At 37.0% G+C, this 23115-nt stretch overlaps 4 protein-coding genes across 9 annotated transcripts; 1 reads left to right on the forward strand and 3 right to left on the reverse strand.

Moving 5' to 3' along the window:
• Positions 1 to 750: 750 nt before the first annotated feature.
• On the reverse strand, positions 751 to 6959 carry LOC105117556 (U-box domain-containing protein 3-like). 5 transcript variants are annotated; one of them, XM_011015267.1, is made up of 6 exons: positions 6552 to 6958; positions 4541 to 4820; positions 3983 to 4099; positions 1885 to 3780; positions 1491 to 1592; positions 751 to 1274 (listed from the first exon to the last, which is right to left on the reverse strand). In XM_011015267.1, exons 2-5 carry the CDS (start codon positions 4814 to 4816, stop codon positions 1527 to 1529), a joined length of 2355 nt encoding a protein of 784 aa, XP_011013569.1. In that variant the 5' UTR covers positions 4817 to 4820; positions 6552 to 6958; the 3' UTR covers positions 751 to 1274; positions 1491 to 1526. The 5 variants fall into 5 exon arrangements, with proteins under 5 accessions (XP_011013569.1, XP_011013568.1, XP_011013571.1 ...); XM_011015266.1 differs by having other exon boundaries at positions 751 to 1592; XM_011015269.1 differs by having other exon boundaries at positions 751 to 1592; positions 4541 to 4823.
• A 3455-nt stretch (positions 6960 to 10414) lies between these two features.
• On the reverse strand, positions 10415 to 13706 carry LOC105117557 (rho-N domain-containing protein 1, chloroplastic-like). Its single transcript, XM_011015272.1, has 2 exons — positions 13573 to 13706; positions 10415 to 11812 (listed from the first exon to the last, which is right to left on the reverse strand). Exons 1-2 carry the CDS (start codon positions 13610 to 13612, stop codon positions 10683 to 10685), a joined length of 1170 nt encoding a protein of 389 aa, XP_011013574.1. The 5' UTR covers positions 13613 to 13706; the 3' UTR covers positions 10415 to 10682.
• A 576-nt stretch (positions 13707 to 14282) lies between these two features.
• Positions 14283 to 19354, reverse strand: LOC105117558 (uncharacterized). 2 transcript variants are annotated; one of them, XM_011015275.1, is made up of 6 exons: positions 19151 to 19354; positions 18272 to 18444; positions 16221 to 16404; positions 15165 to 15271; positions 14867 to 14978; positions 14283 to 14756 (listed from the first exon to the last, which is right to left on the reverse strand). In XM_011015275.1, exons 1-5 carry the CDS (start codon positions 19220 to 19222, stop codon positions 14897 to 14899), a joined length of 618 nt encoding a protein of 205 aa, XP_011013577.1. In that variant the 5' UTR covers positions 19223 to 19354; the 3' UTR covers positions 14283 to 14756; positions 14867 to 14896. The 2 variants fall into 2 exon arrangements, with proteins under 2 accessions (XP_011013577.1, XP_011013576.1); XM_011015274.1 differs by having other exon boundaries at positions 14857 to 14978.
• Positions 19355 to 20116: 762 nt separating this feature from the next.
• Positions 20117 to 23082, forward strand: LOC105117560 (TOM1-like protein 2). Its single transcript, XM_011015277.1, has 4 exons — positions 20117 to 20276; positions 20364 to 20884; positions 21739 to 22020; positions 22441 to 23082. The coding sequence occupies exons 2-4, from the start codon at positions 20399 to 20401 to the stop codon at positions 22903 to 22905; spliced, it is 1233 nt and encodes a 410-aa protein (XP_011013579.1). The 5' UTR covers positions 20117 to 20276; positions 20364 to 20398; the 3' UTR covers positions 22906 to 23082.
• The last annotated feature ends 33 nt before the right edge of the window (positions 23083 to 23115 follow it).

The following is a 23115-nucleotide window of genomic DNA, read 5'->3' on the forward strand; positions in this document are numbered from 1 at the left end:
GAGATTTTACAAGAATAAAATTTAATCCGTTTACATAATCACCAACTATACCATGAAAAGGGAGAGGGAGAGGGAAATAACCACCAACCATACCTAAGAAAGTGAGAGGGAGAGGAAAAGTAAGAGGTCATCATTGATGATGATATTGGTTGAAAAATATAGTTATCTTTATTTTTTAAATAATTTTTTGTTAAAATATATGTTAATAATATATTTTTTATTTTTTAAAAAATATTTTTAATAATAACACATCAAAATAATTTAAAAATACTAAAATAATATTAGTTTGAAGTAAATAAAAAATAAAAAATAAAAAAAATATTTTTTTTAAAAAATATTTTTAAAATACAAAAATAAACAAATCTGTATGGTACACCATTTGGAGTTGCAGTTTGGCAAGAGGCACTAGCCCACTCGAAAAGTAAAACCTTGAAGATGGAGTTTGGGCCCATCCAGCTTTTTTTTCCCTTTACTTTCAAGTATGTTTTTTTTAATTAAAAAAATATATTAAAATAATTTAATATCATAAAAAAATTATAAAAAATACAAACACACCATACCACTGTACTCGACCAAAAAAACATTTTAAAAAAGGCATTTCGATCGCTTGGAAAACCAACCATGGATGCCAATATTCCTCGAGAAATTGTTCTTCTTGTTGTGATGCCAAATTTCGTGTGTTTCAAAACAAGTCTTGCAGGCCTGCGAGGGCTCCACACAACTGGTGAGAACAGTGGCCCCATTTTGCACTGAATCTTGAGAGGGATTCATTTTTCTCTCCCATGTTCTCTGATAAATTTCTGAGAAATGAGAGTACCTTTCAAGGGCTCTCATCACTATCGACTTCTCTGTTTTGGAGGTAAGAGAAAAATGGGAAGAGAGCAAAAGGCGTGCACAAGAAATCAACAACAGCCAGAAAGCAGTCACATGGAGAAGAAAGCCTCCAACAGGTTATCACTTCCCAGCACCAAGGAGCAGCACCTTTGTTGCTGAATTAACAAAGCATATTTCTGCTAATCTGCGGGCAACACCAAATCGCAGATGGACGTCGTTTTCCAGCTGTTTTTTCATATTTCAATATCCACATGCATCAAGAATGCATGCACCAGATACTGATGCAGTGCCTCCTAGTGAACTACTTGCACGATAACATATTAGTTAATCCATCAAAAATCAGATATTTTTCTGTCAATCGAATGGCCTCAATATCCTCTGTTTCCAACATATATACAAGATATGTACATTATGAATAACTTATGAAATTACAAAATCAAAGAAAATGAAGAAATTTTCTTCCAGTGACTGCACACACAGAATACTAGGACAAGCTATATTCTTGGGAAAACTAATCCTAACCAACACACTAACACTCCTCTCTTTCCTATTGAAAATAAATCATGACTCCCAGGGAAATAAATATGGCTGAAGACTAGAGACATGGAAGATTATTTCCCAGGGATCATCTTCATGCAGAAAAATACACGGGGCAGAATATATATATGAAAAAAATCTAACAAAATTTGTCTCTATGATCTACCCTTTCCCGCAGATGCTTCTCTCTGACTACGGAAGTGACTGAGAAGTTGCTGTGCCTGCATAACACATGCAAACACATATATCATCTAACACATCTATCCATGATCACCATTAAATATCCAAAAACTTCTTGGTCTTCATTACCCTATAGTTGAAATCAAAGCAATGACGTCCTTTCTAGATCAAAATAACAGAATATACTACATGATATAAAGGAAGGGAGCACTTGTGATTTTACCACAAGGGAACATGACCATAATCATCCCGTCATGCTTAGTTTCCTTACGGGCAAAAGGCACCAAGGTGCAGAGTACAAACAAGAAGGAAAAGATGAGATTAGCTGCATACCTTTTCCTTCGCTCTTGGGGTGCCTGATTGGGACAGCGCAACAAGTGGAGGAACAGCCCCTTCTTGCAAAACAAGGGTACAAAACTTGGGACTATTAAGGCACAGCTGCATCAGTATGGAGGCAGCATTCTCCTTTCCTCTTTGAGATCCTGATTCAACAACCTCAACCAGCAATGGGATGCCTCCTGCTTTTGCAATGGCCATGCGACCTTCGCCGATTGTTGATAAGTTTGCAAGAAGAGCGACTGCCTTGTCAACCATCCCCGTGACAGGATCCATCAACTCAACAAGATACTTCACAGCTCCAGCTTGAACTATACGAGCCTTGTTTTCATGAAAGATCGAAAGGTTAAACAAGGTAGTGGCTGCATCCTTTTTTCCTCTTAAAGTCCCAGAGCCAAGAAGATCCACCAAGGCTTTGACTGCACCTGAACGGCCTATTTTGGCTTTGTATTCTTCTAAAACAGAGAGGCTAAATAGAGCGGCTGCAGAATTCTCTCTGGCGCCATCATTTCCTGATCTTAAAACATGAATAATTGGTTCTATTGCTCCTGCTTCTGCAATAATGGCTTTATTCTCTTCATTGATTGAGAGGTTCAACAAGGCTGTGACAGCGTGCTCCTGGGTTAGCTTCACTTCTGAGGACAGCATTGAAAGTAATGGTCTGATAGCACCAGAATGGCCTATAATGATGCGATTCTCAACGTTGTGCTTTGCTAGAAGCCTTAGTTCTTCAGCTGCTTTAGTCTTTACTTCATTTGATTGGCTTTTAAGCCCTTCAACCAACTTCTTGACTTGAGAAGTCTTAGTTAGATCATGAGATCCTGAGTCAGAAAACTGAAGGGAGTTTGTTCTGCTATAGTTATGGCTTCCATTGCTGGCCATATCTACTTGTGTTTTAGGACTGTGAAATTGCATTCCTGATGAGCAGGGAGACGATCCCTTTATGTTATTTGAAGGAGACGCAGCAGGGCATTCAGATGTTATCTCTCCTGACAAGTCATTCACATTGTCATGCTTGGTTGATAGCTTCAACATCTCATCTGATACTGGAGGCACATATTCAATACTGGAAATGGCACTTGAGGTCGATTCACTCCTGCTATGTATATATGAATGTCCATGGGATGGATGTTCAAAGCTTTCAGTCCCCATGACATTATAACGGTTAAATTCTTCACCACTTAACCTGGATGAAACACCAATGACCTTTTTCTCAAATCCATTTCCAACTTCAACAGATGATCTTGACGTAGAATTGCTTCTGTGCAAAGAGCAACGGTTACGAAAACTATCCAAGTGCAATAAATCATGATGTGATGAGGCTAAGACATGATTATTACAGTCAGAGTGGCCTGAAACTCTTACATTGTTTTCCTCACACCAATTTGCTATCATGGCTTTGACAGTGTAATTGGGAATAAAATTTGTATGAGAGAGTGTTTGACGGGTCCTAGGGCAAAAGGTCAGCCCATGATCAAGCCACTTTTGGATGGACACCCTATCATAAGTTTGACCAGAAGCCACGATCACAGGATCTAGCATGAGCTCTAATGATAACGGACATCGAAAGTATGGAGGGATTGGGGCACCACTCTTTGGATCACGGTGCTCAACTTTAAGCAACCAACTACGTATCTGAGTGATGAGATCCACAATTTGGTCAATTTGATACAAGTACCCTTCTGCTTTATTGATATGAACATTTGTCCTCTCCTTTTCCACTGCCACACTTTCTTTCAGGAGTTCCTGATTTGATGTTAAACTAAGTGTCTGGATAAGTTTCATAAGATGATCAGTGCAAGGAACAACATCATCTTTTAGACTTCTCAGAGCCTCTTCTATAATCTCTGTTATTGTTTCATGCTTCAAACCTTTAAGTTCCTGCATACAGTGCTGGAAACATTTTACCAGAAGTCAGTCTCACACAGGATATTTGCATCTAAACAACTAGAAATTCAATCTAGATTAAACAACATACAAAAAAGAGATGAAGTTTCAAAAAATATAAAAGAATGAATTAAAAAGGTCAGTCACTGGGAACTGTTAAGTTACAAAGAAAACAGAATGAAAGAAACAAATTTTCAAACTTTCTCACCTGAACAATAGTTAAACTAGAAGTGGTTGGAGAACCATGCAACAATCTACATAATGCTTGACAAATCTCCAGGGCAGAGCTCTGGATTTTCTTCAATAGGGCTTCACTTTGCTGGACCTATACAGAGAAAAATCCATGTGCCAATTAAGAGTTTGAATCTCAACCATCTCCAGCCATCCCAAACCAGAGATCATGTGTTCGAAAATCCTAAATGGCTACATTAAATTGCCAAGGAAGGGAAAAACAAAGGAAAATTAGAGATCCCCAAACAGTTTCAGGTTGCATTTATTCTTTCAACTTGCAATCCTCACATGATCTTATAGAATTCATTTATGTTGGTTTCTTTGGCATGGGTTAGAAAGAAAATTTCAGACTGACAGTACATCAAGTAACAGAAGACTATTTTTGTATTATTCTTTCAACAAAATATATGAGCTTCCTGATGGAAAAACCACCACATAGTGATAAAGAATACAATATTTTGAACTCCATTCAAAAGCATTACACATTGTATATCTGATCCCGCTAAACACAAACAAGCTGTTAAGAATTACTCACACTGCAAATCCTGCTCATCTGTGGACACCACTTCTCCATAAATTCTCGAGCCTCATTAACGGCAGCATCGAGTTCTTCACACTCTCTACATGGGATTTCATCTGAAGATATGTTGTAATCATCAACTTCATCAAGCACTGGTTTCAAATGCTTTAACATTATAACCATGATCTCGTAATCCTTTTGAATAGGCAAATACTTCTTTGTCTGACATGAAACGAGATGCATGAATCGAGAAATACTGTTGATAAGACATCTTACAGATGACTTTTCCATTGACCTGCTTTACATAAGGCATAACAAAGAGATTGTTGCATTAAAACAAAAGAAGAAGAAAAAAGACTTTTTAATGGAAAAGGAGTTTTCAATGAGACTAGTGTCAAAGCCTGTTACTTTATGACAACAATGATCGGTTTGTGGTTCTCGATCACAAGTTTTTTCATGAAATGTAAACGGGATTTCACACATCGAGACTTGTGTTCTTCATTTCACGAACAGACAAAAAAGTTCATCCAGAAAACACTGAATTTATACAAATCTCTTACCATGTAGACATGTAAATGCCAAGGATGAACGGGCATCAGACCATCAAACATGCATATAAATACAAAAATTATAAACAGCTGGCCTCTAGGGAAGCACCCCCATCAATATTTGGTTGATAATTAATGATCATGTGTGAGCCTAAAGCCTGACAGCAAACTCCACACGCACACAATCAACAAGGTCAGTAAATCTACAAGGTGCAGCACTGCCATGATGCTTGTACCCAAATCAATGAAATGCTTTCCCTCCCAATAAATCGTAAGAAGTTCTACACTCGGTTGGTCCCGGCATTTTACGCACTCTGTTTCCACTTGCCACAAGAGCTCCTATCCTAGGCACCACGACTGTGCACTCAAGTTATCCCATGGGGTCTAAGAAGTGGCATCATTAAACACAATGGAAAGCTATCTCAAAACTCAACGCATCTAAGAAAATTCCCTTCTACAGTGCTCGACACACTGTAGCTTGCTGCTTACTTGAATACAGGGATTTTCCACGGGAACAACAGGATTTATAATTTCAAATGTTGCTGAATGAGCAGAGAACAATCAGCAAGCAAATTATTGGTAAATAAACAGTATTTGTGTCATCTAATCCTACAATAAAAGAAAGATGAGCTTTCAACAAATATTTTAAAAATATGCAAAAAAGTCATTCGCTTGTATTTACTATGGTTTTGACACAAGTAAGACCTTGCCCCTTGATAACAGAAGGTATTTGGTCAATTTACTACTACTACTATTTTTTTTGTAATTTTTTTTCATAATAAGGTGATACCAATTTTATCATATATCCAAACAAAGAAAAAAAAAAAATCTTGACTATTCGTCAAAGCCATTCTATCTTAAGACTATTTCCCTGATTGCCATCAATAAAACAAAAGGTGGAATTCTGTTGATAGCTTTTATACAATGACTATCATTTTCACTATACATTTGGTTGCTAATAAAGCCAGAAGAATTAAAATTTTAAATCTTTGATCTCTGTAAATTCAACATAAAAAAACAAGAACGTCAATTGCTTATAATCTCATAAAACACCATTGATGAAGTAAAACAAAACTGATCACTCTAAATTCAAGACAGAACAACAGGAACCTAATCATACAAGCATCATGTGACCAAGAAGAACGGGAGTCCCATTCACTTCTGGAAATCAAAACAACATAAGATCCACAGTTACTCTTTGCTTCTCAGCTTCCTCAGCAATCTAATATATCTAGCCTCAAATTGGCTAAGAAAAGAACCAGAAAACCAACCCAGCAAAACAATATCAACCCAAAAATACCACCCACTTGTTATATCATAATTTCAAAGAATTTCACACAGCAGCCCACAAGTACACCAAAGCATGAATCCAGAAACAGAGAACGACTGATCACGGCAATACTTCCAAAGAGCACAAATTGTACACGAAAAAGTAACATTTCCTGAGCATTACCTAAACCTTGTGATCAAAAGAATACCTTTATAATCTATATGAGGGGCTCAAGCTGGTGAATTAAGGCATAAAAATCAGATCTTGATGGACACAGACGTGTAACTTGTACAGAAGTTACCAAATATTCATGCTTTATGCCATGAAAAATCAGAGTGGGTAGAGAACTGATGCCCAGCTCTCACAAGTCATAACAAAGCTGCATGAGAAAGAGATTGTGAATAAAAAATGAGGGAAAATAAAAGAAAAGGGTTAAAAAATCGTGGGACCCTTTGTGTTTCTATTATTATTTGTAGGGGCCCCTTATGAGTAGTTGCGGATTTGTTGTGTTTTGTTGGGGAAGAAAAATTAATTAAGAATCATGATGAACAGTGGAGAGAGGGTGATAGAATGAGATTAGTAGTAATGTAATCATGATTAGTTGAGGTTTATATTAGATTAGGAGAAGGTCTATAGGGGAAAGTCTGGGCACCGTTTTTTCTCTCTTTAATTTGCTGACGCAATGACAGAAGCGTCACTGCTATGCAAATGTTATTAAATCCGGTTTGGGTTAATTCAAGAACTTGTTAGAGGCTGTCTTTAAAATAATTTGGATTACTTGTAATTCAATTAAAATGTTATATGAAATTTTTATTTTTTTAAATAAAAAATTAAAATAATATTATTTTAATTAATCCAATTTAAACCATTCAATATATAATTTAAGTTTTAAATCGATTAATAACTTTATGTATTTTGTAGATCAAACCGAGAATAAACCCTTTAATCTTTCATTAGTTTAATTTGCAAATTGTAAATATTAGTTTAATAAAATAAATTCCTTTACATGGTTATCAAAAGTGGGATTGAACCATCTAGGTGGTGGTCAAGTGGTAAGGACTTGAGATTAAGAGGTTTGCTCCCTCTATGGTCTCATATTCGAGTTTTTGGTTGTTCATATGATGGCCACTGGAGGTTTTCATGGTCGTTAACTTTAAGGCCCGTGGGATTAGTCGTGGTGCGCATAAGCTGGCCCGGGCACCCACGTTAATCTAAAAAAAATAAGATTGAAAAAATAAAAAAAATGAAATAATAAAATTTATCTTTTAGGTTAAATTTTGACATCATTGCCGAAGCCAGTAGTTGGATAAGAAAATCTCCTGCTGACCCACTCAACAAGTGACTTGTTGTCTCTTTTAATATCTTAGATACCTACTCGAGTGAAGGAAATAAAATTAGGATTCATTTTAAATATATTCATGGATTGTATATGTAAGCATGTCATCATCTCCTGAGAGCTACATGAATCCCGTGACTGGCAAAAATCCACTCTACATCTGTTTGAATCCTCAAGAAAATTTGCTCTAAGAAATAGACTTGAGTTTTATGATTCGTCTATGCCCTCTCTGTACCAATAAATCCGTTCTTAATAACAAAGAATCCATGGAACCTCGATGCAGCTGCAATGCTATCATGATAACAGGAAAACAGGCACGGGGAGGGACTTGGGCAACCGTTCTGCTCAGCTCATTACATCTTGAAGGTGTCCGTGTCTGTATATTCAAGCTCGACAACTTTCTTGTCCTGCCCTGTCTTAATTACAACGCACCAGCAGTATACTTTCTGTCGCTTGAAGTGTTTTCGCCAACAAATGCCAGCTATAATCTGTAACAGCTATGAACACTATTGGTGCAGGAGGGGAAGCATCATGACTTCTCACATCAAACCAGAGGCATATTTCCTTTCTATTAGGTTTACAATAAAGCTCATTCAAGTATTGGTGTGACACCACATACAGTAAAAAAAGATAGCATCCAATACTAAAAATGTTCTTTCGTGCTGAGGCTAACAACCATGATATTAGACTGAGTACTGACTCTGTTTGGAGACTGTTTTCCGCCATTTAAACTCGCAACTCCTTTCCAGAAGAAAAACTACTAAATTTTCCAATGGTGGACAGTCATCCTTAAGAATTTGAGATTTGGGTCAAAGTCTAAGCTCATGATACTCATTTATAGTACGGTGGGAAGTGGTTAAAACTGCATTTTATACTGGTCATAATTTTAAAAATATTTGATTAATCAATATATATTATAGTTCTGAATTGGTTATGAAAAACTATTTTATTACCCAATTACAAAAAATATAATTTATAACTTTTCTTGAATTTATATTTTTAAAAAACATAGCCATAAAAACTAATAACTATAAAAAAAAATTTAAGGGAAGTTATGTTTATCTCATAATTAGTTCTTACTTGATTTTCTGAGATGATATATCTTCTTTTTATGGAAGTAGACTTTTTACCAAGCATTTCTACTCCTAAAAATTGATCGAAAACAGCATAGATTGACGAACCAAAATGTTGAACTCAAAAAAGCTGCTTCTATTCTTTACCCAACTAAGGTCAACAATCCTATCAATTAAACAATACACTTTACTCTCCTCCGTCCAAGCATTAATTTTTTATGTACCGACAAAACTATGTTTTCTGCCGTGTACGCTCTGCAACCTCTTTCAGGGGACATTTTCATCGAGGAATGGATGGTTCCCATGTGGGTTGATGGACATGGGAGATAGGGTTACGGTTCAAAAGGACTCGTATAGATCAGGAGTCTTCCACTCCATCCCAATTTCCACCGAGTTAAAGGTTCTGACAGTAAAATTTCCAACGCTTTGCTTTCTGTGGTGGGCTGGCAGGAGTACTCATGTGAGTGTTCAAGCAAAAAGTAAGTGAATTTCAACTTTCAAGAAATGCTCGCTAACATGTATGGGATTTTGATCAAGTAGGGAACACATGGGCTTTGTTTTCGGAATGGTCCACGTGTCCTAGTAGCTTCTTCACAAGTAGGATGCCATCAACTCAAGATATCCTCAAGGAAAAAACTGCCGGTGGATTGTATATACTCGAGGAAGGAATGAAAGGATACTTGTTCGATTCCTTGTGTCTTTTCAATTCTTTCAATTCCTTGTAAACCACACTTCCTACCTTACATTCTCCAACGAAACATGGTGCAGGAAATCTGGAAAAAGCAAAATATAGAGCCATCACTTGGTATACTTTTCGTGGAAAAATGAAACTGCAACACTTTTCTTTCATTGCGAGGAATGTTCAGTAATCAAACAAACAAATAAAGAAGCAAGAAACCAACCAAAGAAGTATGGATTAAGCTTTCGTGACCTTCAGTTCCAATGTGAGGTGACATGCGATGGTTTGCTTGATGCCACAGATAGCGTAAGTATTCTTGTCATGCTGCTTCTTGCGATGGTTAGCCACAAATGGTCCATTGAGAAACTTCACAAAGCAGAGTTCGATCTTCGGAGTCCATACTGCACTTAGGTTTTCTGTTGACAAGCAAGAATTGCCTCCTTGCATCTTTTTTCCAAATGTAACTAATATATAGAATAAGCTCACGCATGAACATCAAAGACAAATCAATTTGGATTTGTTTGATGAAACATATTATATCTGGCCAACTCTAATATTATAAGCTACTTAGAGCCAATTCAAATTAATAAGAACAAGTTATGATAGCTAATTATTTTGTTTCATTTGACTTTTAATTTATTTATTTTCATTATAAAACAGACATGATTAAATAAAAATTTTAAATAGGATAATACGGTGCAAAATTATGTTTCTTTACCAGTGATAATTAATTGTTGATCCAGCCAGCTCGCAATGTAGCTCGGGCAGAGAGAGAGAGAGAGAGAGAGAGAGCTGCAACCTTGTCCATGTTAACCCAACAAAAGTTTATTTGTAAATTATTTGGCTGGGAAAGAATAAAACACCTGAACCAAGTTTATTGTGTTACCACTCTCCGTGGCAGCAAATATCAAAACGGCCGCAAGAATTATTACTGTGCTTCTGGCGATGTTTCTCCCTCAAGGTATTGAACGACAAATGTATGTGCACACAGCGATAGCAATTTCATAAAGCAGCTTTCCTTTCAAGAAAAGACAAAAAAAAAAGCAGGTTTCCTTTCTTCCTAAGAAAAAAGAAGCAGCAGCAGCAGCTTCGAAACAAATCTTCATCTGCCAGTTGAAAGCATTAGAGAGGATTTGACGGGCTAAAATTATCACCTTACATATAGTCATACAAAGAGAATAAGGAAACAAAATTATATGACAACAAAAGGGACACCTCAAAACTAATCTTCATCTCCTAGTTGAGCTATTGTCACATTGAACTACCACTCAGCAACCCCACCAGTTCGCCTTTCTTCATCTTTGAAAACCCTTTTACCCCGCGAGACTTTGCAAGCGCTCTCAGCTCAGGTAGCTTTAAAGAACTCAAATCCTCATGTTCAATTAGCTGTTGTTTTTCACCATCCCCGTCAACATTATCCATGTCTGAAGAATCACCTTCAGAAAGCTCATCAAACACATCCCCACCGGCAAAAGAAGGCTCTGGCTCTGGCTCTGGCTCTGAATCCAACTCATGCTCCTCCTCCGCATCCAATTCTGGGTCCAATTCAAGCTCCTGAGTGGTGTCTGGGAGTATCTCAAACTGCTGCTTTTTCTCACCATTTAAATTTAAATGAGATGTAGAGTTAACAGGGTCCTCACTTGAATAAATGGGCTGGAATTTCACTTGAGGTACTGGAGACTTCCTTCGGAAATTCGAAGGTGGCCTGGTAAAAGAGGTGATGGGCTCCAGGACATCATTCCTTTCTTTCTTACTTGAATCAAAGAAACTTGTGCTTTTAGCTTTCTTGTATGTTCCATTCTCTGGCTGGTCTAAACTCAAGTCTCCACTGCTGATATTGCTGGTTTTTTTCTTACCTTGCTCAACTGAGTGTTTCCGGAGTAGCTTGAGGAGGGAATCCACAGTTTCATTTTCTCTTCCTTTTCCTTGTGAAGCTTCAACCTTTTTTTCTTCTTTGACTGCAGCTCTTTCACGCAGCTGAGCTTGTACCTTCCTGAATAGCTCAACAATCTCCTTCTCTCTTGGCCCAGGGGCAGCAGTGGCTTGGAACTTTGGGGTACCAGAGAGGGAGAGTAGTGGCCCATTCTTTGATGTTAACAGATCAGATTCATCAAGGTTTTCAAAACCATTTCCCTCTTCATTTTGCCTGTTTCTGTTTCGCGAAAACCCCTGTTTGTTTTGCCTAGAAAAGTCCGGGTTTCTCCTATGACCGCCAGAACTTTTGCACACAATGGATGAAGCCCTGGAGGAACATTTCATCTTTCCAAACTGCGCCTGTGAATGAACATAGTGGACACCACGTGAAGAACAAGGAGATACAGCTACTGCTCTACCAGAAATTCCTGAGCAGGGGAGACACCTGCCTTCTGATGATCCATAACCTACAAAAGGCATATATCCGTACAAACAAGGAGAATTAGTCTTGAAGTTTATGACATTATACATGTGATGGGAATCTTGACTTTAATCATGAAATTGATACAATGAGAGGATCGACAATAATACATGCTTTTTTGACAGTGACTAAGATGTTCATATATACAAATTTTCCAATTTATGCTGGAAGTAGTGCTTCCAGCATCACCCAGCACAATATTACAGATTCCATGCATTATAGAATTTTTTCATCTTGAATGATAACGTGTTTATGATGATGAAAGACAACTTTTAAATGCAAGTGTATTTCAATGAAAGTCAATCAAGAATGTAACAGTTTCTCATGCAATTTAACGGTCAGCAAACCAACATCAGTCCTCATCTCACCAGTGCACCACCAACCATCACCAGCCCAACATCATTCCTCTCAAAAGTCAAACAAGGAGCTGAACTGAAACCAGAACGTCAAACATAAAAGTTTCTTCCCATCCAGCTCCTTGGAAACGAAAGAGGTATTCAATCATATTACTTGTACCCAAAGACAAGGGTAATCAAGGATTTCTTATATCTGTTAAAATGATACAATTGAAGTGACAACACAAAAGGTAAGGAATGTAAAACAAGAGTTTATTCCCATCCATAGCATCCGGACAAAATATTTTCCCATCAAACAAGCAGTATTTTGATTGTCTATACCGTCTCAGGTAGTTAAGTGGCACCTTGACCAGCCTCAGTTACTCTAACACACCTTGACCAGCCTCAATTACTTAACATACCTTGACCAGATAACTCTAACACAATTACAAGCAGCCATGAGTCATCACTCACCACCAACCAGCTACTAGGACCTCATCATAATTAACCTCGTCAACACCATGAGCATTTCTAGCTCCAGCTCTGCCATCACAATTGTGGTTTTCACCATACAAGTGGCCACATACTTTTAAGGATTCATAACGTCATACCCTAAACAACCTGACCCTTGGGAAACATATTTTACCAAGTTCATGTCCCATTTCCTAAAGCGAAACCTCTTGTTTCCTAACAGTATTCTCACGGCGCACATGGAAGACCTCGCTCCTTGCAACTGAGCGAGGTATGCCGCTGTGCCTGATGATGCTGAAAATTATGCAAAACTTATGGGATAATATCTCTGTTAAAAACCATAAAGCATACAAAAGCTAAACAAGAAGTCGACAACAAATAGGTTGCCAAAAATAAAAGCTACCATAAAATATACAAGAGACCATTTCAATTTAGAACAATCAGCTCAAACACCTAGATTCAAGATCGAATACAAAAATAAAATAAAATTCAAAAGCAAGAAAAAAAAGTGGCATGTTTAGGGGTTACCAGAAAGCCAACCAGCGAAACACAAGCAAGCAATTGAATCAACAAAGTGAAAGGTACATGGTCAGTAAATGATCAGTTTTGATATAAGAAACGAAACCCAAAATTTAAAACAATCTAGGAGACAACAGAGAAGCCCGCTCTTTACTTGTTAAACCTAGAAGTCATTATATCAAACACATGGCGGGCAACAATCTTAGCTTGCAAACGCTTTGAAAATTAAGTCGCAAAAGTGCCAACAAGACCCCAGTACCCTGTTGGGAAGCAAACGGAACGCAGAGAACAAAACGATAGCTAAAAAACAGCCTCTTCAAACACCCAGTTAGGCCCAAACCAAGATTTCTTTTGTTCTCACAGCAACCAAACAATGCTAGAGAACGTACAGGGGACTGAGAATGAAGGTGAAAAGGAGTACCTGGAAGGTTCTTGGTGATAAGATGGACTGCTTGCGACATTGAACAAACTAGTTTATAGCTTTTGGCTTAGCAGTGACGCGTTTGCATTTTACCGTGTTGTTTTCTGTCTTCTTAAATTTTCTCTCTGCGGTAGTTCTTGAGATTTTATATAGCCATTGATAAGGGAGTCTTTGGGCATTATGTGATTTTCTTAGGGGCAAATATGGGCATGCAATGGCTTAGCTTCTTGTCGTTTAATACCGGAGGCGGCAAAGCGCCGGGTTTATTATCGGCCTCGGAGACGAGTCGGTTACGGGCAATTCTTGATGGGGGACCAAGGGGGCTTTTTTTATATTTCCTGCCATGTTGCGATTTATGAGGCCAGGCCCACTTTCTATGTCAGATTTTGGGCCTCTTGTAAAGAGAGACGGAGCACTCCAAAGGCCCAGACTCAACCTCACAGGAATTTTCAATGGCACAACAAACATTGCTTAATTGAATGAAAACTAGATTAGAAATGTTGTTTTTTAAAATATTTTTTATTTTTAAAATTTCATTTTTAGCATAAGCAATCCAAAAACATTAAGAAAATAATTAATTTTTTTTTTTTTTTGAAACATGCAGACTCCTCATCGACAGAGCAGCAATATGCGGAACCATTGGCGACTATGATGAGAAGAAAGCTCACAGGTCAGTTGGAAAATCAGCTTTATAATCAACTATAGGTTAGCAAAACTACAATCATATCATATTAAGAATCTGCAAGCACGCTTTCAGATGAGTAGAACTGTCAAACCTGAATGGTGTACTTGTAATACCAAAGACTAAAATAGGGTTAAGACAGGAGTCCATTAACTAGACAAGTCAATTGATCTCTACAACTTGATTGTGATAATAGTAAAATACAATGGGACTGCAGGAAGACATCCACAAACATCCCAAATTTATTTGAAAATAAAAGTTAGAAAATGTATCCAATGGTTAAAACCGCAGAACCAGGTCTGAGCAAGTTCATATTGGGCAATGAAGGCATGGACAGAGTCCCAACACAAACAGAATGAAAGGCGGAAGCAGTAAGATTTCATTTTCTTTCCCTGGTCTGAGTTTCAAACTACAATCACTGCAATACTAGATAAAGTTGAAACTTCAAATTGAAAAAAGCCAGCTTCCTGCAAAGGAAGACGCAAAGATCTGGTTGCCACACCTGACCAAAAATAACAGTAAGCACATTTCCCTCCCATAACAGTTAAAACCAAAAAAATAAAATAAAATACAGGTGGATAACAGAGAAGAAAAACCGGTACATGCACAAACCAATTGATACAGCCTGTTGGTCGGCACAATCTAAGCTTTATGATTCTTTGCCATCTCTTCAACATCCAGTTCCACCTCCAGCACTGGAGAATCCTTTCTCATGCTGAAATGACTGGTATCAAGATAGCAAAAAGTTTCAAAATATCACCCAGTATTTGCCCTTTCATACTGTCATTCTCTATATTATATATAGAGAGAGTGAAAAGCTCGAAGTGTAGTTATTATATAGAGTGATGCATGTATAAAAATAAGGAAGAAAGAAAGGAAAAATTAAACAAACTAGCATCCAGATACTTACCTGTTCTGTACAGGACCATGGTCCACAGCTGTTTGCAGACAATATATAACTCGACCAACTATGTTTGACATGGAAATTGGACCAAATGTTCGACTGTCATTGGCTTCCTGTGATACCAATAAAACAAACAAACAAAGAAAAATAATGAAGAAGGGCAAGGTCAACCAGTTTTTGCTCAAGCCATAAAATATTCAAATGCAATCTTCAGGCCAAAAGTTACAACTAAACTTTAATTGCACCCGCAAGAAAAAATAGAAGGAAGAATAGTCTAGCATTAAAGAAGGAGAAAATGACTGTGAAGCTGAGATAAGGTAGAGTAGATATACAACTCATTCAGTTCGATACATTTAAAAAGAAATATTTACAGAATTTGAGAAAGTGATCTTGGTGATAAATGGCTGGTTGGGGGAGCTGCCAACATTCTAATTATAAATTTTAGATGCTACCCAGTCTCAATTAGAATAAAATGCAAAAAGAAGTAACTGTCGAATTATTATTGATCTCATTTGGTAATTTAGACATCTTTATTTCTTATGTCTCTTCATAGAAGAAAAGCTAAATAAATAAATAAAAATGTAAATGAATATGGTAGCAAAAAATCTGGAATCTAATAGATGCATTATCAAAACCTTTAGCTTGTTTCCTTATGGCATATAGTGTTCTAACGATTAAAAAGAAATCAAGTTAATTTAGAAATCTGCAGTACAATGTGTACTTCATGATAACAAACTAGGTTTCCTGAAGTCTGACATTTCTGTGAAACCAATATCTAATCCCATCACAAGCAAAACCATGTCTAACTATTTCCTTGGTCAGCAATGAGACCAGCACCAACTACCAAGTCCACTAGTGCTAAAAGCCTTATATGATAAGCTTAATAAATCATCGAAAGATGACTTGAAAAAATCAATTATCCCAATTGTTTAGGCATTTTTGGAAATAAATATGTAAATTCTGATGTTGGTGAGCTTTGGTTGAAAGATTTGACATGAGAACAGATCAAACAATCTGTTAGCATATATAATCCTATTTTTATGATATCAAAATCATACATACCTTGGGCTTCAACTTATCATTGTCAGCCAATACCCAACACTCATCCTTGTCAAGAACAAATGGGTCATCTTTTTCATCAGTAGACACCATTTCATACCCTTCAATAGCAGTTAATCTTCTGACTAGAAAATTATCTGACTTCTCAGGATCCTTCAAAAGCACAACATCTCCAACAAAAACACGCCTGCCGAGAACTGTGACTTATTACTCACCATGTTATTTTAGAGCAAAAGAATTAAAAAAAAAAAAAAGCAACAAAAGGGTGCCTGCAATAGTTCGCCTTGGACCAGATTTAGAACTTCCCTCAACGCTTTGTGTAGCCATAAATCCTTTTTGTATTAGCTGAGATCTGTTGACTTTGTATACCATTCCGTTGTAAATAAATGATCTTATCAGAGATCCATCGTGGTCTGGAAATTTTTTATTATTATTATTACATAATAATGGAAACAGCAGCCCTAGTCGCCATCTCTATATCTGGTTTACTTGTAAGTTTTACAGGGTATGCCTTATATACTGCTTTTAGGCAACCCTCTCAACAACCAACCAAGGTTGTCAGTAACAAAAGAAAATTATGTATTGATCCTCATTTGCAGTAATAAGAACATGGCATTGGTATTACCTGAATGAGATGAAACAATACTCACACAGCCCCATTTCTTTAATAAAAAATATATATGATCCCCATTTGTAGAACATATCCATCATCAACCTATGGTTCCACCAGCAAAGAAAATTGATAGCGTTGAAGTCTATGGTGGTGGGGTTTAGAAAGTAGTGTGGATTGAAGTGATAGAGAATGATCTACAATCACATCAGCTTGTGAAAACTTAGCCAGCAATGTACCTAGATAGAGAAAGCCAATCTATGTACTTATCAAAGGTTGAGTAGAGCAGCCAAATCAAAGTCATCAGACATTGGCAAAGGTTTATGTTGCTGATAACCCTAGGATGATTGTGTATAAAGTTTCGTATAGCTTTATAACTAAAAGCTTTGAGTTTAGAAGGATTCCAGAACATGGCATTGAAATCTAGCATTTGTTATGCTTTGATGTAATGTTGTTATCCCTTGTGCCAGGCTTGTTTATCCTGGTTGTCAACTAGATTGCTCGAGGAGTTTGATTGGACCTAAAGACTAGAGGCTTTAACGATTTCTCTTTTTTTGGGTATTGTATATAAAGCTTGGTATGGCTAAGGCTCCTCTACCAAATAGCTCATGCTTTCTTGTAGGAAGGTTTTTACACAGAACAGAAGGCTGATATCATAATGGGCAGCATGTCCACCCTATAGTTTAAACTGAAGGATCACATGTCTTTGCATGCATATATCTTCCTCACTTGATCACTTTACTTATAAAGGCAAGGCTCCTACCTCACACGTGTACTACAACATTTATGGATATGGTCCTGAGCACTAACATTAGAAGTTTTGCATTAAGTCAACTCCCAAGACTTGAATCCACATGTTTACAAATTGGCAGCCAAATATTTTATCATTGAACGAAATAATGATTCCACAATTCTCAAAAAAGTGAGCTTTGAAGGTAGATCACTCAGAAAACTTCGTAAAGAATATCAATTCAGATGAATAAGCTGGCAACATAATTTTCCATCCACATTAGAAAATCCCCCATAATGGGTACTCCACCCTGCCACTAACATCATGCCAATTAAAACATTATATTGATGGTATCAAGGTTTATCATGGCCAGGCAGGGTGTCATTCATCTCAAACCCATACAGCCCTAGTGCACCATGAGCATTACTCCCATCAGCATAGGCTCATTTTCTAGCAAGCAAGCATCTAACAAGCTACCAGTTATGCATAAAATACATCGCAAAATGGATAGGCCCTGCAAACAGCAATCAACAAAAGCACCAAAATCCTTCATGACATATTAGAATCATCTATATGAATCATCCATGCACAGGATGTCGCATTCTTATTGCCTGATACTATACTTATCAAATAGTATGCTTCTCTACGATGGTTAAGAAATAAAAATAATAATAATCAAACATCCAGCCACACATACAAGTTAAGTATTCTTACATTGGATCAGCAGTTGGTAATTTGCGAACGAGAAGGGTCCCCCCTTGGTCTCCAATTGTTGGGGCCATTTCCCGTCCTTTATTCCAATGTAAAAATGTCAACTTTCCCTGAAATAGATTTTTCCATACTGTATCATAGACTTCTTTATTATTGATTATGCCACCCTTGTAGCTCTGCAACAAGTTGAAGGCTACATCAGAATAATCAATATAAGAATGGTTCAATTATCCTCAACTTTAACCACAGCTATAGGTGTAGAAACAGCAGCAAAGAAATGAAGTGGCGTGCATGATATCAGCTGATGCGTTTGACAGTTCGAAAAACAAAAAAAAATGATAGAAGAATAAGTGAATACAACGAAGTGAGCATGTGGCAACAATTCTGGGGAGCCTTATAAAACAATATAAATCTTTCCCAAATCTTGGACTTTATTGGATAAAACTTCCTTTTACAACAAAAATCAAGCAAAATTCTGCAACACAACATCTACAATTGAGTTTCTCCAGCAAAGTATTGTTCCCTCAAACATACCCATAGACACTATATTCTCACAAGTAAAAGACATAGAGCGGATAAAGCTTAGTCTCCAAAAAAATGCATATCTTATAAAACAAGAGAGAATGGCATTGAAACATCCCATTTCCGGTAAACCCCGCATCAAGATCAATGAAGAAAGAAACCCATCAAGCAAAAAGAAATCTTTCTAGCAAAATTTGCAGCCTTTACCCGGGTAAACCAAAACCGAGAAACCAGATACAAGGCACAAAATCATCAAAACAGGCATAAATGAGAAAACCCACAAACACACACTCGTCGAATTGCATCAATCTTGTGTAACAGCAAAAAAGAAAATAAAAATGGGTTTAGAGAGGGGGGGACCTTGTAGCTGAGAGAGAGAGAGTACTCGAATTTGTGAGCAATGTAACGACACCAAGTCGACAGAGAAGCCATTTCCCTAGCAGACAATTACTGTTTTTGTTTAGTTTTGTGAGTGTTTGTTTCCTTCTTTATCTTCGGTTGCTGGTTTATCCTTAAACCCCTAGCTGTACACAGGTTTTTCCTTTCCTTTTATTTTAACAGTTTTTTTATTATTATTTATTTTAATCGATCTTTTTAGCGCCTTCAATTGAGGAGCTGTTTGGAATTCGTTCAACCTTATTCCTAAAAAATTTTAAAAATATTTTTATTAAAATTTAATATAATTTATAAATTTTAAATTATTTTGATGCATTAATATTAAAAATAATTTTTTAAAAAAATATATTAATATTTGTTTTAATATAAAAAATTATTTTAAAAAATAATAATTATCGTACTACCAAACATATTCAATTAAATTTGATAGGTTTTTATAGCCTCAGGCCGGGTCAATTCGGTCCCTCTCTTTCACGGGTCGAAGAACTAGACTCTGTGTAAGGCTGCAAGCCCACACAGTAAGAAGAGTCCATAAGAGTTTGTTTGGTTTTGTTATTTCAAAAAACAAATTATTTAAATTTATTTTTTATATAATGATATTAAAAATAAGTTCTAATAAATAAAAAAATATTATTTTAATATAATTTTAAATAAAAAATATTTTATAATGCAACCACCGCGACGTACACTTGTTTTCAAACAAAGTCCGTCTTTCCCTTAAAATGACGTGTCGTCTTGTAAAATGCCGAGTGTATTTTCTTCATAAACGATAAGTCTTTTTATACGAACCAATTCGAATAAATATTTATTAAGGAATTAATGATTGTTACAGAGCGATGCCACGCTGCCACTGCCATGCATCGTTTTTGTATTTGAAAACGACTTGTCAACACAGGGCACGTGTATCTTGACTCGTCACCACTGGCAAAAGAACATCTGGAAATTAAAACTGCCCAATTCATTCTCGAGCGGAGCTTTTTTTAACATATCCTCTAAAAAACTGCTACGTTTCCACAGGAATTTCTCAACTAGAGCTTTCAATTCTCTGTTCAAACCAAAATTAGGGTTTTGCAATTGCAGCTGACCTTAGGTTTGTCATTCTTTATTCCTAGGAAAGCTTAGTCAATGTTTGATTTTTGTTTATAAATTGAATCACTGGTTGTTGTTGCTGTCATAGCTGTTGATGTTTGTGTTTTGAGCGTAAAATAAGAGATGGACAAGCTGAAATTATCTGAATGGGGTGAACTGTTGAAGACTGGTGGGGCTCAAATGAGTCGACTTGTAAGTGGTAAGGTGAAAGAAATGCTGCAAACCCCAACGCCTGAATCGAAGATGGTCGATGAAGCTACGTTAGAGACAATGGAGGAGCCTAACTGGGGTTTGAATTTGAGGATATGTGCGATGATCAATAGCCAAGAGTTTAGTGGTACTGAGATTGTTAAGGCTATAAAGAGGAAGTTTTCGGGAAAGAGTGTGGTGAGCCAAAGGCTGAGTCTTGATTTGTTGGAGGCATGTACTTCGAATTGTGAGAAGGTGTTCTCTGAGGTGGCGTCTGAGAAGGTGTTGGATGAGATGGCTAGGATGATTGAGAATCCGCAGACGGATCAGGGGAATCGTGATCGAGCTTTGCAGTTGATTAGGGCTTGGGGAGAGTCTGAGGATCTTGAGTATCTGCCTGTCTTTCATCAGACTTATATGGTTAGCTTTCTTTCAGTAAACAAATGCTGTCATTGCTATGGACATACACCAATTGTTTGTGTATGATTAGGTAATAGTTCGGTGTGTTTAATCAAGGATCACTATTATCATTTCACACATACAGTTGTGATACTTATGCCTTGTGGCTTGGATTGGTTTTAGTCTCTGCATATCTGATGCCATTCCTCATAGTTGATAAGCTAGTTGGTTTGGCCAAAAAAAGAAAACCAGTTGGATATTTAGCTTTATGCTTGAATGTTGTAAATGGGTCAGTGTATAGAACTGCAATTTATTATTTATTTGACAGCTTCTTGGGTTTTGGCATGTTCTTAAGGCTTGGATTTTGCTATATGCTGCAAAATCAGAAACCTAATAAGCTAAAAGTTTTGGGAATGCGGGTTTGCTTACATTTTTTCAACCATGTCTTTCTTCATAGTTACAGCCTGTGAATGTGAGGCAAAGTTACAAATTTAGCACCTAACAAAATTACTTACCGATCCTTTTAAAAGAAGGCCACAAAGGAGCACCTTTGGGATCTGTGGTCATTAAGTGATAAACTGGTGCACCTTTTTTCCTTAATGGAGAAGGATTATTGGACAGGGTCATGCTAATATATCACTATTCCTCCCTAACTTGTGTCATGTCTTCCAATTTTTGATGAACTAACATATGCCCATTTATTCCTTATGTTGCTTGTCAGTTCTATAAATGGATGCACCACCCCCTCCCCTTTCTTTCCTATGTTATTTTGTGCCAATTGTTACTCTGGTTCTCGTTGATTCTTGAAAGTCAGAAAAGCCTCTGTCGTTTGTTTTTCTTTTCTTACATCTAATATTGTTTTCTGGCTCTGGCAGAGCTTAAAAGAAAGAAGTCTGCCTCCACCACCAGTTGAAGATGGTAGTCCATTCCCCATGCAGTATTCATTGGAGTCGTTTGTTCACCAGGAACCGTTGTCACCTCCTGGAAACTATCCTATTCCTGACATGGGATTGCATGGTGCAGATCATAATACTCTTCCATATAACTTTGGGGGGTTATCAATTAAGGAAAAGAATGAAATGCTTGTAACAACTCGGAACAGTCTGGAACTTCTTTCTAGTATTTTGAAAGCTGAAACTGAGCCAAAACCCATTAAGGTAATTCATTTTTTTGGGTGTTATTCAATAAGAAATTATCAGTCTCATTAAACAGCTCATCCTTGTTAACCTTTTTATATACATTTTTGAATTTCGTTTTTAGTTGATACGTGCTTTTAAGTTTATTTTAATCTTTCTGATATTTCACAGAATAAAGAATTTTTCATCTTTCATTTTTTTTCGTACTTGCTAATGCTATTGGGTTCCAGAAAAACGACATGACAAATTGCAGTGATGGTGCTAAACAAAAAAATTGTTAATATGAGTTTGAAAGCACATTATATTCCTGGGATCTCTTTTCTGTGATCCCATTGTAAAACATATAGCTGAGTGACTACATTTTCACAAGCAAGATAGAGGGGAAATAAACGCACTATGAAATAATGGCTGCGATTATTAAAACTTCCTGTGTGGCTGCAGGAAGATCTGACGGTTAGCTTGTTGGACAAGTGCAAGCAGTCACAGCCTGACATTCAGAGGATCATAGAAAGCACCACTGATGACGAGGCAATGCTTTTTGAAGCCTTGAATCTCCATGATGAGCTCCAGCAAGTCATTTCCCAGTACGAGGAGTTAGAAGCTGGTATAAAATCTAGAGAGCAGCTGCCTGAAAGTTCTGACAACAATGCGGCCAGTATGTTACCTGCTCAACTTGGACATCAAAATGAAACCAAAATAGCAGATTATCCCATTGGGGCCAATATGTTGGCCGCTCAAGGTGGACATAAAAATGAAACCAAGATAACAGATTCTCCCATTGGGGCCAATATGTTGCTTGCTGAAATTGAACATCATGATAAAAACAAGACAGCAGATTCCTACAAAGGAGAGAGTACAGAATCTAGCAGTGCGAAGAAAATTGATGAAGGAGAATTCAGTGATTGAAGTGCTGTATGCAGGGTTTGTTAAAATGCACGTTTCGACTGTACTTTCTCTAATCATCGATTTCATGTGTACAAATAATTTGTTCTTTCCTTCTGTGTAGTGATAAATAAATAATCGAGCTGTTTCAGTTAGCTGAGAGATTTTATGTAATTGAGTTTGTTATACTTATCTTCCTCATTCTTTTCCTGGGAATGAGTTCTTGGTTTTGTA

Source organism: Populus euphratica, unplaced genomic scaffold (genome assembly GCF_000495115.2).
Source record: "Populus euphratica unplaced genomic scaffold, PopEup_1.0 scaffold1409.1, whole genome shotgun sequence".
NCBI classification, from domain to species: Eukaryota; Viridiplantae; Streptophyta; class Magnoliopsida; order Malpighiales; family Salicaceae; genus Populus; species Populus euphratica.

Coding starts and splice junctions, on each gene's coding strand:
- LOC105117558 (XM_011015275.1), bottom strand. CDS start 19,222: ATGGCTTCTCTGTCGACTTGGTGTCGTTACATTGCTCACAAATTCGAG. Junction 18,445..19,150: donor CTCTCTCTCTCAGCTACAAG/GTCCCCCCCTCT, acceptor AACTTGTTGCAG/AGCTACAAGGGTGGCATAAT. Junction 14,979..15,164: donor CATGGTCCTGTACAGAACAG/GTAAGTATCTGG, acceptor TCTTGATACCAG/TCATTTCAGCATGAGAAAGG.
- LOC105117557 (XM_011015272.1), bottom strand. CDS start 13,612: ATGTCGCAAGCAGTCCATCTTATCACCAAGAACCTTCCAG. Junction 11,813..13,572: donor TATCACCAAGAACCTTCCAG/GTACTCCTTTTC, acceptor TGCCTTTTGTAG/GTTATGGATCATCAGAAGGC.
- LOC105117556 (XM_011015267.1), bottom strand. CDS start 4,816: ATGGAAAAGTCATCTGTAAGATGTCTTATCAACAGTATTTCTCGATTC. Junction 4,100..4,540: donor AGATGAGCAGGATTTGCAGT/GTGAGTAATTCT, acceptor TTCTCTGTATAG/GTCCAGCAAAGTGAAGCCCT. Junction 3,781..3,982: donor CTAGTTTAACTATTGTTCAG/GTGAGAAAGTTT, acceptor AAATGTTTCCAG/CACTGTATGCAGGAACTTAA.
- LOC105117560 (XM_011015277.1), top strand. CDS start 20,399: ATGGACAAGCTGAAATTATCTGAATGGGGTGAACTGTTGAAGACTGGT. Junction 20,885..21,738: donor TCTTTCATCAGACTTATATG/GTTAGCTTTCTT, acceptor TGGCTCTGGCAG/AGCTTAAAAGAAAGAAGTCT. Junction 22,021..22,440: donor CTGAGCCAAAACCCATTAAG/GTAATTCATTTT, acceptor GTGTGGCTGCAG/GAAGATCTGACGGTTAGCTT.